This window comes from Lithobates pipiens, unplaced genomic scaffold (assembly GCF_037356315.1).
Source record: "Lithobates pipiens isolate NorthernLeopardFrog02 unplaced genomic scaffold, aLitPip1_a1.2 Scaffold_25, whole genome shotgun sequence".
Lineage (NCBI taxonomy): Eukaryota > Metazoa > Chordata > Amphibia > Anura > Ranidae > Lithobates > Lithobates pipiens.
This window is the reverse complement of record NW_027507787.1, coordinates 118679414-118697708: the sequence shown is the minus strand read 5'-3', so window position 1 is coordinate 118697708 and position 18295 is coordinate 118679414. Positions and strand designations below refer to the sequence as shown.

Below are 18295 nucleotides of genomic sequence, written 5' to 3'. Positions count from 1 at the left end.
CTGGTATGGAAGTGGTTATGTAATGTTCTTCTTGCTTTCCACTTTTGCCTCTATTATTACATGCTTTGAACTATCAATTATACATTATTAAAGAGGAAGTAAACTCATCTGATTCCCTGCAAAGGTAAAGCATAATGGACTACTATGCATCGCACAGTAGTCCATTATGTGTCACTTACCTAACACAGGAGCCAGCGAAGTCACCGCTGTCCCCTGTAGTCCGGCGCGTCCATCTTCTTGGTGGGTCTCGCCGCTCCACATCTGTCATTCGGCAAAACCGCGATGACGTCACTCCTGCGCATGCGCACGAGAGCCGCCACGCTCGGCATATTCGCCGTTGACGGTGCCGCGCGCAGAGTGCCTGCTCACCGCTGTCTACGGCGCATGTCTTTCGGCAAACGGTTTAGGAGATATTTCTTGGACCTAAAGGTAAGCCTTAATCTAGGCTTACTTGTAGGTCAAAGTGTGTTGGTTATGGTTTATAGCCACTTAATGAGAGTGTGGTGTTAATGTGTTTATCTTGTTTTATCATTTGTTTGATTATAGAGCACTTGCTAAATTGGTGAATGACCAACAAATGAATTGGGATGTTTACTTGGAAGCGACCTTATTTGCTCTAAGGTCAAAGGCCCAAACAACGACCAAGCATTCACCATTCCTTTTGATGTACGGGAGGGAGGCAGTCTTCCCAGCAGAGGTTCCAGTTGACCTTCCAGTGAGTTTAATTTTTTTTTTCTAAAGTTAACGATTTAATAGTAATATAATTGTTTAGTGAGTGTATAGGTAGATCTCGCCTGATTGTAAATAATTGATTTATGCAACATAAGTGGCACATATGAACATTTGACTGTTCTTTCTTAATTATTTGTTAAATAGTAATGTAAGGACAGTTCCCCCCATAAGTAAACATTTTTATATATTCATAAGCATGTCAATGTCAAATTATCTGTTAAATTTGTCTAACTGTATGACTATATTACAAAATGTATTTTTTTCTTCATCTTGTCAAAACTCTTAAGTGTCGCATGGTGTTACTATTCATTAAAACTTTTTTATTTTATTTTTATTTTATTTTTTTACTGCAGCTTTCCACAATTATTCTACCGCAGGAGAACGCTTACAATGTATTCATGGAGAAAAAGAAGACTGCAATGGAAAAACAGCAAAAAGCAACATTGCAAAATATCACGATGTCACAGGAGAAGCAGAAGACTGCGTTTGATAAAAAGGGGAAAAAAAAAGTATAAGGCATTAACTTATAATATTGGTGATGAGGTTCTTCTTTATAATTCTAGGAAGCGTGGAAGGAAAGGAGGAAGACTGGAAAGCGACTTCAATGGGCCATATATCATCAAGGCGATGTGTGGCAAAGTTGTTCAGGTGGCAAATACACACGGGCATACGTTGAAGACAAAGATTAATATGGACCACATCAAGCCATTTATAAGAAGCAGGAAGAGTTCCGCACTCCGGCCGGAAAGTGATGTCCAGTCATTGAACTCGCCTAAGGAGATCAGCACCACCATATCGTCTATACAACAAAGGACCTCCGTAATAAAATTTGCTACACGACAAAAGATCAGTACTATTGAGGTACCAGCAAACATGATACATGAATAGCTACCTTAATTCTGCATTATATATAGAGTGCCTAGTTCTATTTTCTCTGACTAGTTTTTATTTTAAGTAGAATATACATCCAAAAATTATAATAAAGTAAATTGATTAACATTAATTTTGGTTTTTAAAGACTTCATCATCTTTCATCCCCGAGATAGCAGAAGACAGAGGTAGCAGTTAATGGGTTATTCATTACTACTTTGACCCCGTTGGTCATTTGTTTGGCCGTGCCCTGTTGGTTGGCCTAGCCTTCTCACTCTGTTTGCCATTCTGGCATTTTTATTTTGAACTTGCCACTGTTTGGCATTCTGTTCTATCTAGTTCTTGTTTAATTAACCTTACAAGGTTGATATTATACCAAAGTCAATCTATAGGTTGAGTAAAAGCCTTATCAGAAATGCACATAAGTGATTTGGATTCAGACATACGTGCGCATGTCTGTGTATGTATGTATGTATGTATGTATGTATGTATGTATATATATATATATATATATATATATATATATATATATATATATATATATATATATATATATATATATATATATATAATTGAGCTGTGATCAAGATTAACTCCTATTGTAAACAATATTTCAATTAAACATTGTACACAGGGCCAGCTTTAGCCGTCCGTGCAAATACTCTTCACAGTGCCACTTCCTGACCACATCCATCTACATATATACACAGATTAATTTAATAGTAATAAAAAAATAAAAAAAATCATATAACAAAAGTAACATGCTTTTTCAGATTAGGTAATACTCAACTTGTATTGACTTTGGCTCCCAAGCGTACAAGAACAGACATGTAATTTACAATGTTGCTTTTTTTTTTTTTTTTCCTCAGTTAAAAACATTTGGGCTGCAGAGAATCTTGACTCGGTGGAAGCAGAAGTGGGACCATACAAACTGTATGTCTATTCATTTCAAACACTGCGTGAGAGAAACTGGTTGGTGGATGAGGTAAGATATGACAATCAATTTGAAAATGTATCAAAACCAAAACTTCACAATTTTTGTGGTTCTCAATTTTACATTTATTTATATATATTTTTGTTTTTTTTGTAATGCAGGTGATTGATGCTTATCTTTACCATTTGAAAGAAAAGCATCAGGCAAGTGTGAATTATGTGTATGCTTGCCTTATATATGTTTCATTGTTTTTCTGCATTTTTAACTAATTTTGAATTTTTCATTTTTTTCACAGGAACCTGTTCACCTTATGTCTGCAGTGATTGCGACGGCAATGTTTACTGGACAAACCAGTCGGCTTGGAAAGGTTGGTCACAATTACAGCTATACTTGAGGAAAAAATATCTATCTATCTAAATAAAGAAATACATTTTTACTTAACTGGGTATATACTTCCTTTCAGATGACGTTCCCTACAGAAGAACTATCTCTATGTCCTATTAATATCAATAAACATTGGATTTTAGTGGTAAGTTTTTTTGTGAAATAAGTTAATTTGCCAATCTTCAAGGTGTTGTCAATGTTTGTGTTTTTTCACCTTAATGAATCCTATGCATTAAGGTCAAAAAACTCCGGCCAATCACGGGCCCCCTGTCTTTTTACTTACCTGAGCCAGTTCACCTGTTCGGCGCGTCCACGGTGTCCTCTTCTCCACGGCTTCTTGGTATTGAGTGGCTACATTGATAGCAGCGCAGCCATTGTGCTGTGAATCCAATGATGCAGGTGCCGAGGCCGAGTCATACACTCAGCGTCTATGGACGGCGAGTGTATGACATAGGAGCCCGCCCGCAAAGTAACCCCCCTCAGGAGAGAGCTTCCCAGAGGGGGTTATGTAATGTGGGGTGGAGGCACTGGAGCTCCCATGGGAACCCAGAAGAGGATGTTTGGGGCCACTGCAAAATGAACTGCACAGTGGAGATAAGTATGAAATGTTTGTTATTTAAGAAAACAAATAACTGAACCTTTACAACCACTTTAACATAATAATGTTATCATGCACTATTATATTTTATTTATGTTTGTTATGTCTGCAGATATTGCTCAATAACCTATGATGCCACAGAGTGTATCTGCTCTATATTGTACTGAAATTGTTGTCATTCTCACCAAATATTTTTTAGATTATCATGAAGTCGAAGAAGGTCCTTATTGTGATGGACCCGTTGGGAAACGAACTTTCCTACCATTTAATGTTGCATGACAACTGGAGGTAAGTGTGCCTATTTTCAGTAAGTGGACATAACATAAGTGTATTATTTTCACATTACGTTTGTAATTGTTTGAATTTTTATTTTATTTCTTATATAACTCTAAACAGTCTCTTCTTGAGGATGAACAAGCCTGAAGACCAAGGAGCCAACTGGTCTACCTGGGTAATGGAGCACAGCAATCAGCAGGATTCCAGTAGCTGTGGTGTCTTAATCTTAATGGTACATTTGTTTGATTTTAATTGATTTTTATTTTTTTGGCTGTCTTCTCAGTATTTCAGTCTATTTTAAAAATGTTATTTGCCGTTACAAATGTTACATGTTATTTTACAGTTTGCAAAGGAGTTCCTGAAGACGAAGACCATCAATGCAGTCAGGACCTCTGCTGAAGCAGTGATGGATGCACGTCTTGAAATAGCTTGTGATCTACTCCAGTACAGTACATAAGGTAAGTTAGGTTACACCCTGGAAGAAAGCTTTGTCAAGCAAAATTATATTAATACTCAAAATCAATACAGCTTCAATCATGGGCCAGCAAACATGTTTATTATGAAATCATTCCAAGAATGATAAATGTTAAAATCCACAATGCCTGACATTAACATATTGTACTGTAATGTAACATGTTTTTATTTGTTTTAATAGGTGCAACATCAGCTCGAGGAACACAGCTTACCTTGGAGACATCAGAAAACTCCTTGTTCAGCTCCTCAGGCCCCTCTTATGTGCAAGTAACCATGTGTCTATTAGAGACACAGGATGACTGGAAAAAATTTATGGTGAAAAATACTTAATGGACACTTTGAGTGTGGTTTTGATTAATTGTATATTTGTCATCTATATCCCTTAAGAAATCTATGAAGATAAATTTATTCTACTTTATGAGACTGTTAAAGATGTTCATATAATCAGTAAACCACCAGTTACCGTTGGTCTCCTGCTATAGTCTGTTTGTTAAAGTGATTGAAAAAACTGTGTTTAATAAATATCTAAAAAATAACAAACATGCTATACTTGACTCCTCTGTGCATTTATTGTTCCAGTAAGCAGCCCTAAACAACCTCTTCTCAGGTCCCTCTTTGCTACTCCAGGCCCTTCCCTCCTATTGAGTGGCCTCACTGCCATTAGCTATCTATGAGGGAACCCAAGCAGAGTATGAAAGAGCTCCATGTGTCCATTCAGTCACGGAGACACGACTTGGCCCCACACCCTCTCCCCCCCCAGATTGGCTGACTGACAGCCGCAGGAGACAATGGCGCCGCTGCTGTGTCTCAGTCAATCAAGAGGAGTGTCCCAAACATTGTTGGGGAGAGACGGGCTTGGGTAAGTAATTGGGGGGGGGGTCCAACTACAGAAGGATTTTTATCTTCATGTACCGTATATACTCGAGTATAAGCAGAGATTTTCAGCCTCTTTTTTGAGGCTGAAAGTGCCCCCCTCGGCTTATACTCGAGTCATCGCCGTCTGCCTGCCCGATCAGCATGTCGAGCAGACAGACGGCGGCCATTCTACTATTCAAAAGCCGCGCCTCCCTGTCTGTGATAGGCGGAACACTCAATTTCCCAGCAGTCAGTGTTCCGCCTATCACGGACATCCTCTCATCCTCGTCCGTAGTATGAGAATGAGCGGATGTCCGTGATAGGCGGAACACTGACTGCTGGGAAATTGAGTGTTCTGCCTATCACAGACAGGGAGGCGCGGCTTTTGAACAGAGGAATGGCCGCCGAGGACGAGGAGAGCATGGCACACAGAGGCTGCAGATCGGCACAGGTAGGCAGGGATGGACGGGACACAGCGACGGACAGGACACCGAGACGGACGGGACACCGAGACGGACGGGACACCGAGACGGACGGGACACCGAGACGGACGGGACACAGGGACGGACGGGACACAGGGACGGACGGGACACAGGGATGGACACAGGGATGGACGGGACACAGGGATGGGCACAGGGATGTCTCACCCTCGGCTTATACACGAGTCAATAAGTTTCCCAGTTTTTTTGTGGTAAATTGGGGGCCTCAGCTTATATTCGGGTCGGCCTATACTCGAGTATATACGGTATAAAATGCATTAGGATAAAAAAACCTTATGCCTTTGAAACTCCTTTAAGTATGTGTCTCTCATTGTTAATTGTATTAATTGTTCTGTCTGTCTTCTCATCTATGTGTTTATACTTGTAATAATGTGTAGTGTACACTATTAATAGTATTAATGTTGTATTACAGCTCCTCTACACTGAAAACGGAGAGATAGTGCTCTGCCGATCGCTCAGTTGTCACAGCTCACCAAGCAGAGAGCTGCTGACCAACAGTCAGCAGCTCTCTGCTGTCCCGCGCTCTGCTCTCCTTCACTGGAGCGCTGACTGTTGAAGAGGAAGGAGCGTCCTGGTTAGGCTCTTAGCGGCTTGCTGAGAGAGAGAGGCTGAGCCGAGTATCGGTCCAGGGATCTAATCAGATCCCAACTCCATGGTCTTGACGCCTGAGCCTGGACTGACTACTAGGACATCGGCAGAGAGGGAACCTCAGACTGCTCTTTGCTGAAAACGGGTTATAGGGTTGCAGAATGAACTGTACTCCTGTGATCAACAGGATAAGTACAGCCAAAATCGCTTTTGCTGTACATCTCCTTTTTAAATGACTGGTTAGTTAGCGGCTATTAATTTTATTAATGTATACAGTCACCTTTACATACAGGCAACTGATCTGGTGTACTATAAATTCTGTGTTTTTTTTTTTTTTAATAAAAGGTTCCAGTTCTGATAGAAGATTTTGTGGGCTGGTCTTGTATGCTATGTTATAATATCATCTGGTCCCTATGTCTAGACGGGAGGAATCAGTATGCTGTTGGATGCACACAAGCTGGGTTCCGTTTGAGTTCCATCAAACGTGTGTGTGTGTGTGTGTGTGTGTGTGTGTGTGTGTGTGTGTGTGTGTGTGTGTAGGCCTGACATCAACTTCCCTGCTTGTACCCAACTTCACTGGCCCACTAATGTCCTCCCTTTTCTCTGACCACCCCCCCCCCCGTGTGTCTTACCTCATCAATCATGCCACCCCCATATCATTTCTGATCACTGTAACGCCCATGTCCTCAATCATCTCTGGGCCTCCCTTCTCAAAACCACTGGACACGCTATGTCCTGCCCCCAGCCTTTGTTCAGGGGTCTCCCTGTGTCCAGGCTGATGTGGGGGGGTCATCCGAGATATGGGGGAATCTTGCTGATCATTGTCATGGCCTTTATGCCATAGAGCAATTGCCATCACATGCCTTACTGTGCCATGTCATAGTCCTGGTCTCTCTGAAATAACTTCTGTTCATCTTCTACAGAACTGTCTACCCAGATCACCCCAATATAAAATGGTCATAATCTGATTTTGCTCGAACTGATTAAAGCATGGCTTTTATGGAGGTACCTAGTGAATGAGGTCAGGGACCACTTTTCGAGAATAATGTATACATCAATAAATTAACTTCTGATTTTTCGTACATAATACGTGGACTTCTTAGTGCATTCAACTGTCCTTAGTAAGTGACTTTATCAAACAATGGGAAGATAACAGTCTGCCATGAGCAGTATTGACATAAAGGTGGGCTGTCATTGATTGGGTGACACCACACATCACTAGCAAAGATTGTGTTGGCTAAGTCTATAAACCTCTGATCAGCCCTGGCTCTTCAACTTGGATGAAAGGAAACGATGGCAGGGTCAGACGACAAGAATGTTATTTAGAAGTTATGATTTCTGTGCCTGGGTGTTTCTGTCTAACAATCTACATAATTTGTAAAGTGATAGCAGCAACATAAGTGTCTATTGTCCATTGGAACATCTCCACATACATGAGACTCAATGTCAGAGAAGAAATTAAATGAAGAGGAGTGGACCTCAGGCTGCCCCCGTGCTATATACTGGCGACCTCACATCTAAATAGGGAGGCCCGCTCCTTCTCCTTAAGCAACCAGTGAACCTAAAGTGGGTCAAACATGCACTTTGCCCTCAGGGGACATGGTAGCCACCATCCTTGGACACTATGATGATGTTGTATAAGCCTCCAATATGAGGGCTACAGGAAAACTCACACTCAGCTTCTTTGGCACCATTGGAGGAAAAACAGAGGAGGCGATCCAGCACTTTACAGAAATCACAGACACTGCTCTATAATTTTACTTGACCTCCCATATATATATATTTTGTCTGCTGTGCACAGACAGATTTGTGTGAGCAGAGGCTCACTTTGTCAGGCTTTAGCTCCTGAACACACAGCTCTATGTTTTTCCTTGACCTCCCATCCATACAGAAGTACTTGGACACAGCGGTATGCACGTCTACAATGAGGGTGTGATTTTACATAACCGTGGCCCCTCCCACTGGCACACTGTCTATCAGAGCTGTGTAGAACGATGGTGTGCTTTTACATGGCCTTGGCCCCTCCCACTGATGTGTCAATCAATCCAAGCTCCCCTGTCAAATAATACACTGCGTATACACTTATGCTGATTAACCGCTTGCTGTCCGCCGTTCGTCATATGACAGCCAGGCGGCGCGGCTTATTGTTCAGCTTTAATAAATACTATACATATTGGTGCTGCCGATGATATAATAAAGCCATCATTAGCTCCGCCTGCCCACCCGCAAGTCTCCGCCCACTTGAGTATGATTTTTCACCACCACTTAAGATTCAGGGGCATGTTACTAGGGTGGACGGGGCTGCTGCTGACGTCCTGAGCATCTGTTCAGCTCCGCCCGCCCACCAGCATTTCTCTGTCTATAATTTTTTTTTTTTTCAAAATTATGTTTATTAAATTTCACAAGATACAAAGTATGTATAGCAACTACATCCAATACAATTCTTGGATGTCATACAGATATAGGCAGCATAAACAATGACGATATCAACAACAGTAACTTCGGCACATAGTTGTATCTGAGTCAGAAAACAGGTACTAGCATTGTGTAACTCAAGGGTGTGCCTTGGAACATAGTACAGCAGTAAAAGTGGGGTAGAGGGTAGGGTAATGAAGGGAGGGAGAGACGGATAAAAAGAAGGGAAGAAGATGGGGGGGAGGTTGGGGTGTGGGAGGGAAGGGGGGGGGGAGGTTTTGAGAACAAAGTATGGAGTGATGAACCAGCAATCACAAGTGAGTTAACAAAAATGATATTCATCAGGAACAAAGTCAGGTTATCTGGGATGAGTACCATTTGTGCCATGGGAGCCATTGGGCCTGGGTTTTTGCATAGAATGGTAAGCCTCTGGACCCAATCAGCTCGTATGTATAGTGAGAGTGCACTAGTGTGGTAACGTCTAGGATGCTAGGTATGGTAGAGGATTTCCAATTTCTGGTTAGAAGTAGTCTAGTTGCCAGAAGAATATGAGTAAGGACTGTGCGGCATGTATGAGGGACATCGTCCGGAAATATGTTGAGTATAGCAAGTTGTGGAGACAGAGAGATTGGAACATTGCTTACGTCTCGAATAAGTTTCGTAACGTCTGACCAAAGGAGATTAATATGTGGACATTGCCACAGAATGTGGAATAAAGTTCCTGTATAGTTGCAGTTGCGCCAGCACAGTGGGGTAGTGCAGGGTTGAAATTTAGCGAGTCTATGGGGAGTCATATACCAGCGAAGAGTGATTTTTGACGTCAGTTCCCATAAGCCTGTGCACCGTGTGGCTTTGTATACAGAGGTAAAGGCTTGTTGCCATTGGGGCGTCAGAGAAGTGGAGAAGTGTGTCTGATTCCCAATCTAGGAAGGGTTTGGATTTGAAGAAGATATTTTTTTCCTGCAACAGGGGGTAAATAATCGATATACCTTTATATGTGGAATCTTGTTTGAAATAGTAATTCCATAGTTTTAAGGGTATTGCACCCTCTAAGCGGGTGTGTGTGGTCAGACAGGAGCGTAATCTATGATAATTGAAAAAATCTGACGAGGGTGCCCCATAAATGGACTGGATCTCAGGGAAAGATTTGTTATCCGTGAGGGTCCTAAGATCATTAGTGTGGGATGCCCTGGACGTTAGCCATGTAGGGATAGTTAGATCAGGTGATAAGATTTGGAGGGTCTGTAATGATACCGGTATGTCTTTCATAGGGAGGGATGACCATGTGTTATTGCGAAGTATTTTCCATGCAGAAAGCGATGCTTTTATGGTGGGTGAGTAGATGCTGAAATTTGTCACCGAGAGTAGGGAGCTAAATAACCAGCTTTTGAGGTCAGGACCAGGTGTGGCACAATTTTCTATATCTCCCCATAGCGTAGTATGGGGGGGGGTTAGTCCATTCCCGCAGTTGGGAGAGGATGGTGGCCAAGTAATAGTCCCGGATGTCTGTATATCCCATACCCCCAGCATGCTTATGTTTGAGAAGTTTGGAATAGTTGCTTCTAGGTTTTTTATCTTGCCACAGGTATTTACTAAGAATAGATTGCAAAGAAGCTAGGTATGATTTGGATAAGGGGATGGGAAGGGTGCGAAATTGATATAGAATTTTAGGTAATGTGAGCATTTTAAACGCAGCGAGCCTACCCGACCATGAAAGTTCAAATTTGGCGAGGTTGGACAGATCTTTGATTAACAATTGTTTGGTTTTAACATAGTTGGCTTGAAACAATCTAGACACCGATTTAGTGAGTACAATGCCTAAGTACGGTATTCCTTGGTCAGCCCAAGGGTATGCATATTGGTTTCTTAGAATATTGCTAGTGACAGCATCAAGGCCCAGTTCTAAAATATATGATTTGGTTTCATTGACCTTATAATAAGAGACGGAGCCAAAGGTAGTTAAAACATGTTGTACCGAAGCCAGGGAAGTCATAGGGTTAGTAAGCATCAATATGACATCATCTGCAAATAAATTTATTTTGTGTTCTATGTGGCCTATTTTAAAGCCAGAGATGGTTGTGCAATTTCTGATATGTGCCGCCAGGGGTTCCATGATCAGGTTAAAGATAAGTGGTGATAAGGGACAACCCTGGCGGGTACCATTGGTTATTGGAAAAGCTCGGTAGGTTATTCCGTCCGTGTAAACTTGTGCCGATGGAGAAGAATATAAGGCCATAATTGCTGAAAAAATATGACCTTGGAATCCAAATTTTTTAAGGGTAGCTTCTAGGTAAGCCCAATGGACTCTATCGAACGCCTTCTCTGCGTCTAGAGATAGAAGCAGAGAAGGCGTTCTACTAGTCTCAGCGTGATGAATTATGTTTATCAATCTCCTTGAAGCATCATAAGTTTGTCTACCCTTCGTGAAGCCTGATTGATCAGGGTGTATCAAAGTGGGCATAATTTGGACTAAGCGATTGGCTATGAGTTTAGCGAAGATTTTGGTGTCGGTGTTTAGGAGAGATATTGGCCGAAAATTTTGTGGTGTGTTGGGCTCTTTCCCTGGCTTCGGTAGAGTAATTATCAGAGCATTAAGCATTTCATTGGGAAGAGAAGAGGAGGAGGCAGCGTCATTGCACACTTGTGATAGGTAGGGAGCCAAAGTAGTACTGAATTGTTTATAGTACTCATTAGTTAAGCCGTCAGGCCCTGGTGATTTGTGGGAAGGCAAGGTTGATACTATGTTTTGAACTTCTAATTGTGTGAAAGGGGTGTTCAGGTCAGAGATGTGTTGTTGTGATAATGTTGGTAGGTCGATCGTTTGAAGAAAGGAATTGATGTCAGCAATAGAGGGTTGAGTGGTGTTGGGGTCATCTTTCAAGTTGTATAAAGTATGGTAGTACTGGCTAAAGGCATCTGCAATAGCTTGAGGGTCTAAAAGTTTCTGCTTTGTGGTTGGATGAAAGAGATGATGTATTCTAGATTTAGCATAGTGACCCTTGATCCTTAGAGCAAGTGCTTTCCCCGCCTTGTTACCTGTAGTATAATAGTGTGCTTTGAATTTCGTGTTGGTGCGAGTATGATATTCTAGGAGTAAATTTCTAAGTTCCTGTCTAAGGAGGACTAACTGGTCTTTTGAATTAGGGTCTGGTGTGGTTTGGTTTTGAACATCGAGTGCATGAATTTTGGCTATTAATGTGTCTAGACGCTGTGATCTCCTCCTCTTCTCTCGAGCAAAGAGTTGATTTATAATCCCTCTGACGAATGCCTTATGAGCATTCCAGAGGACAGTATTACTGGAGACTGAGCCAGTATTAAGGGTAAAAAACTCTTCAAGCTGGTTACGTATGTACAAGGAGTGTTCCGGAGAGTGAATGATGTCCGCATTCGCTCTCCATACCGTATGCCGTGGGGAGTTCAGATGATCGGTGACAGTGAGTGAGATCGGGGCGTGGTCTGACCAAGTGATCGTACCAATGCCTGATTCGGTGGAGTTGGTCAGCGTCCATTTATCTACAAGGAAGTAGTCAATTCTCGTGTAGCAGTTATGTCTGTGGGAGAAAAAGGAGTAGTCTCTTTCGGTGGTATGTTGGCATCTCCAGATGTCGTATAAGTTGTTGTTCCGTATGAAGGTAGTTATAGGGGAGGATAGCCTGGAGGAACGGGAGGAGGCATCCATGAAATTATCTGGAACTATGTTAAAGTCCCCACAGACAATGAGACATCCCTGTCGGAACTTGTTAAGCTTGTTCATCAGTCTAGAGAGGAATTTAATTTGGCCAGTATTGGGAGAGTAGACGTTTACGATAGTATATCTGGTTTTGTTGAGGGTACAATCCAGGGCTATATATCTTCCATCTTCGTCCTCCATGCTATTGTGGAGGGTGAAGGTGACAGTGTCTTTTACCGCTATCATAACCCCATTACGTTTGTCAGGTCCTGAGGATTGAAAGATGTGAGGAAAATGGCGATTGGAACAATGGGGGCTGTCTAGCTTTTTGAAGTGGGTCTCTTGGAGGCAGAGGACATCACATTTGAATTGGAGAGCGGTCCTCCCCATGGAGGATCTCTTCGCTGGGTGGTTAAGTCCTTTAGTGTTAAGGGATAGAAATTTCGGCATTGTTTGCGCAGTTGCGCAGTTGTCTGGTGTGTTGAGACAGATCCGCAAATAGTTGTAGATCAGAGAATGGTTCCGGTAGCCTATTCATATGCCGGGACTTGAACATTAGCTGATCTTTAGCATGATAGAAGTGCACCCTCATCAGGACGTCCCTGGGTATGGTGTCAGCCAAGTGCGACGGCTTAGGGATGCGGTGTATGCGGTCAATAATGGTCTCCATCGGTGACAGGTCAGGTAGCAGTGTTGAGATCATTTTCCTGGCGTAGGTGTTAAGGTCATGAGGTAATACCGATTCGGGGATACCCCTGATCTTGACGTTATTACGTCTAGAGCGGTCTTCGAGGTCCGCCATTTTGGATTTCATCCATTTTTGTTCGTCATGTGTGTGGTCTTGGGCATCCACTAGGTCATTAACCGTAATAGTCAGGTCACTCATATGGTGTTCAATACGTTGGATTTTTTGCCCCATATGTAGCATATGAGATGAAAACTGGGTAAACATGGATGATAATTCATTATGTATAGAGGATTGCAAGGAGATGAACATCTCCTTCATAGTAGTGTCCAGGACAGGCTGGTCTGATGTGGGGAAGGCCGCAATAGCTGAGGGCTGGCGTGTGGGTAAGATGGATGCAGGGCTTACCTCAGAGTTGGGCCCTGCAGAATCCATTCGCATCCGCGCTTTGGCAGGGCTGTTACTGGCTGAAGAGGGAGAATTCTGTGGAGATATTGCAGGGGAGTGCTGCTGGATGGATATTGCAGATTCGTCCGCATCAGGGAGGTCAGTGTAATCCGAAGGTTTTCTGACAGGGCCGCGGGCGCCATCTTGGATCTCTGTGTCAGGCGGCTGAGTAAAATAATCGGTCAATTTCTTCGGCGTCCGGTATTCCTTCCGCTTTCGGTTCGTCTGAGGCATAGCTGGGTTCTACGGTAGTCACCCGGTCGTGTTAAGGAGTTCGTACGTGTGCTCTGTACGGCGATGCTCCGGTCGATAGTCCGGTCGGTGCGGGAGCTGAGGAGTCAGACGTCCATCCTGCTCGGCGGTTAGCCACGCCCCCCTCTGTCTATAATTTTTAACCACCGCTGAACTTACGATCTTGCGCATGCGCCGTTCAGATCACGGACTTGGCGCATGCGCAGTAAAGGCCCGCCGTCAGCTGTTAGAGTGACGGAGCCTCACCGGAAGTGACGGGGTGAGGAAGTTTTATGGAGTCGCATGAAATTTTACCACACCGGGAAGCTGGGTTTACGGCCAATCCAAAGAAGTGTACCATTGGACAGGAGGAGGCCAAATATCTTGGGTACACTATTGGGAGGGGGGTGATAAAACCCCAAGTCAATAAAGTCAAGGCCATACAGAGTTGGCCACGTCCCAACAGCAAGAAACAGGTACGAGCCTTTCTGGGAATCGCTGGCTATTATCGACGATTCATTCCCCATTTTGCTTCTCAGGCTGTGCCCCTCACCAACCTGACAAAAGGGAAAGAGTCTGTTATGGTTAAATGGTCCCCAGAGGCTGAAGAAGCATTTCAGTCCTTAAAAACAGCCTTATGTAGCCAGCCAGTGTTGTACTCACCAGACTTCTCTAAGGACTTTGTTGTACAAACTGATGCATCAGACGTTGGGTTAGGAGCAGTGTTATCCCAGGTCTGGAACGGGGAAGAGCACCCAGTCATTTACCTCAGCAGGAAGTTGAAGTCCCATGAGGTAAATTACGCCACGATTGAGAAGGAATGTTTAGCAGTGAAGTGGGCTCTAGATTCCCTTCGGTACTATCTGCTAGGTAGGCACTTTGACCTGGTGACTGATCACGCTCCTTTAAAGTGGATGGCTCGGAACAAGGAGACCAATAGAAGGGTAAATAGGTGGTTCCTGGCCCTACAAGAATTTAACTTTACAGTTAAGCATCGCCCTGGTGTTAAAATGGGGAATGTGGATGCTTTGTCTCGGATACATGCGTGTCTGAATGCTTGTGTTACAACCCCAAGGTTGAAACAAGAGGGGGGGGGGCGTATGTGGCAGCACGCATGTAAAGTCACCTGGTTGTATCCAGGATGGGAAATATGTGTGCCCTAGATTCAGGCTTTATGCAGACTTTTACAATTAGAGGGGAAGAGTTAATGAGCCCAGCTGAAGTAAGTGGGCTCATTAAGACCTCTACAAAAAACCCCAGCATGCTTAGGGAGATGCTCCATCCTGGAACCAGTTTTGTGTGTATAGACTGGGGAGTGTGATACCTGTTCTGTGCGGTGAGTTAACGCCTGTGTGGCAAACCTCTACAACAGAGACAGGGACTGGTGCAGCACAAGGCTGCACTCAGTTGTTAGATAGGGAATCTAAGTATGTAATTAGAGGTCAAACTGACCAGGATTTATTTTCATGTTTTATTTTTGTTTGGCTGTTATATGTTTCACTGCATGTAGCATAAATAAACCGCATCTTTTGTTTTTTTGCACCTACAACGCTGTCTGCTGTGCCTGATTTTGTGTTGTGAACCCATCCAGGGGGTCACACACACCCGCTGCTGAGCTAACCCCTCACACAGTGTAGGGACTGAGGTACAGTCTGCAAATCACTAGCTACTTGGTCCACAAAGGTCCTTGTAAGGATAGATATAGGTGTACTATTTAGAGGGTTGTGGTGCATTGCTGCAGATTACTGCCCTATTCCGCAGCAGTCCTTTATCAATGTAGGGACTGAGGTACAGTCTGCAAATCACTAGCTACTTGGTCCACAAAGGTCCTTGTAAGGACTGGTATAGGTGTACAATATATAGGGTTGTGGTGCACTGCTGCAGATTGCTGCCCTATTCTGCAGCAGTCCTTTATCAGTGTAGGGACTGAGGTACAGTCTGCAAATCACTAGCTACTTGGTCCACAAAGGTCCTTGTAAGGACCGGTATAGCTGTACTATTTGGAGGGTTGTGGTGCACTGCTGCAGATTACTGCCCTATTCTGCAGCAGTCCTTTATCAGTGTAGGGACTGAGGTACAGTCTGCAAATCACTAGCTACTTGGTCCACAAAGGTCCTTGTAAGGACTGGTATAGGTGTACTATTTGGAGGGTTGTGGTGTACTGCTGCAGATTACTGCCCTATTCTGCAGCAGTCCTTTATCAGTGTAGGGACTGAGGTACAGTCTGCAAATCAGTGTCAGTGTCAGTGCTCTTTATCACTGTGCTGGTGTCAGTGCTCTATATATCACGGTGCTGGTGTCAGTGCACTCTATCGCGGTGCTGGTGTCGGTGCTCTATATATCACGGTGCTGGTGTCAGTGCTCTATATATCACTGTGCTGGTGTCAGTGCACTCTATCACGGTGCTAGTGTCAGTGCTCTATATCACGGTGCTAGTGATCATCTCCTGCACCCTCGTCATAGCCTACCCTGACCTTTCCTCTCCTCCATTGCGTTCATGCACCCATGAGTCCTGAATTGTCAAAATGTCATGTATAAAAAAAAAGAATGCTTGTAGTTGTCGATCCCAGATTCACTTCATACATGTGTTATGTCAGTGGCCATGTGGTAGGACTATGTGTGCACAGCTAGTAATTATTTTGTGGCTGGAAATATGACCTGTAGGTTTTTAAAGTTCGCCTGCCATTGAAGTCAATGGGACCCGCCGTATACTTCGCGAAACGTCCCGTCGGAAGTTCGTCCATCTCTATTGAAGATAATCTTATTTGAATTTCATGTATACCATTGCCTCTTTCTAAATAGCTTAATACCTCCCTTACCATACCTTCCCTAATCCTGCACCTTATTTTGTATAGCAGAGCACTATTCTATTCCTTTGATTTTACCTATCTGGGTCTTCATACCCCTCTCAGTGTTTGCAGCCGTACCCATCCTTCCCTATTTAATTGGTTGGCGCATGGATATTTGTTTTTATTATTGTATGAAAAGAGCCACATTAAAATCCTTAGCAGATATGCAGGCTGAATGGGGCTCCTTCAACATTACGAACTGGACTCACCGTAGGATACCTAGCTACATCTCCAACCTGAAGAGAAGTAGAGATTTTAGCATATCCCTTACTTACATATCCCTACCCTTAAACATTTTGGGAATCAGCCTTGAAAACTAAATTTACAGAAGATCAATGGACACACGCTTGTGTATTTGCCCATAAGTGCTCTATCAGCACTCGCTTACAAGAAAAATCATATAAACGTTTAACACATTGGTATAACACACTGTCTAAGTTGGTTTCTATCAGTTTCAGACCTCTGTTGGTGCTGCAATCGGGAACTAGCAGAACACCCCCCCAGTTCAGTTTGGACCAGAACATGCAAACAGACAAAAAATTTGTGCGAACATGCAAACGCTGTTAAAGTCTATGGGACAGGAACGTGAAAAATCAAAAGTGTTCATGACATTTGTAGGACTCAACCCAGTGTTATATTTATATAATAAATCCTACCCCATGACAGGCCTACCCCCTCCAAACCCCATCCCCATTAACAAATGACTGGACAGATTTTCGAGTAAATGGCCATCAGGCCTAAACTTTATTAACAAAATATCATTTTAATTTCCATAACTTTTTAAATACTATAAACATTCTCAGCCTTTCCAAGGGGTCATGGGTACTTAGCATCACAACATAAATGGTCATTGCAAACAACTTCAACTTTAACCTCTTGACCTCCCGTCAGCAACCCTTGTCTCGGAGGCTATAACCAACTGTAGCAGTGACCTACCCTTTTAAACCTTTCCAGGTTAACCCCTTGTAACCTGGAAGTACATAAACCACCCCCATCCCATGGATGGGTACAACAGGCTTTTTACCTGTACCTCACTTCCTCATCTAAAGCCCAAGAACAGCCACAGCCCGAAAGGGGTAACACCTTACCCTTTCAAGCACCTCCACATGCACAGCCCTCGTTGAATGCTTTCCTGAAGGCCCAACGACCATAGATCAGTAACCAGATCATTCAAGTGGACGCCATTGCTCCTCAAATACTGCCATGTGTCAACTTCCAACTCCCTATGGCGGATGGCCAGGCCCCCATTCCTGATGAAGAACCTGCTCACTTCCTTATTAACCTTAACCCTGGCCCTGTCAACCTATTTATCAGATAACGCCCACCTCCATGACGACCTACCCACCATATCTGACAAAACCATAACCATACCAGGGTAAGCTGATCTTAACTGCAGGAAATCACATTTGATATCCCTGATAAGTTGCCTTATAGACCTAGCCCCCATGTCGTTACCCCCAACATGAAATAGCAAAACATTTGGTGGCCTATCAAGTCTAGCAAATCTATGGACTTCTCCCAGAACCCTGTTCTTCGGGTCAAAATGCACTTCCCCCACTCACTTACGAAAAACCATTATGATTTGAAACTTGGACAGCGAAGAACCATCCAAATGAATGAAAAAGGGGCCTGTGACCTTTGGTCACGCTACCAGGAATCTGTCCACTGCCCTTACTGGGCAGATATCGTCCTCCCCAATCTTAGCCACCTCCACCTGTACCTCTTTGCCCTCTTGATCAGTCTTTGACCGCCGAATCCAGATTCAAACCCTATCCTGGCCTAGCTCC

General features: G+C 43.4%; 1 protein-coding gene across 1 annotated transcript; it reads left to right on the top strand.

Moving 5' to 3' along the window:
• Positions 1-566: 566 nt before the first annotated feature.
• LOC143929931 (uncharacterized) lies at positions 567-4696 on the top strand. Its single transcript, XM_077453865.1, has 9 exons — positions 567-715; positions 2472-2587; positions 2698-2739; positions 2832-2903; positions 3000-3065; positions 3718-3806; positions 3915-4026; positions 4138-4252; positions 4450-4696. Exons 4-8 carry the CDS (start codon positions 2847-2849, stop codon positions 4249-4251), a joined length of 438 nt encoding a protein of 145 aa, XP_077309991.1. The 5' UTR covers positions 567-715; positions 2472-2587; positions 2698-2739; positions 2832-2846; the 3' UTR covers position 4252; positions 4450-4696.
• Positions 4697-18295: the final 13599 nt, after the last annotated feature.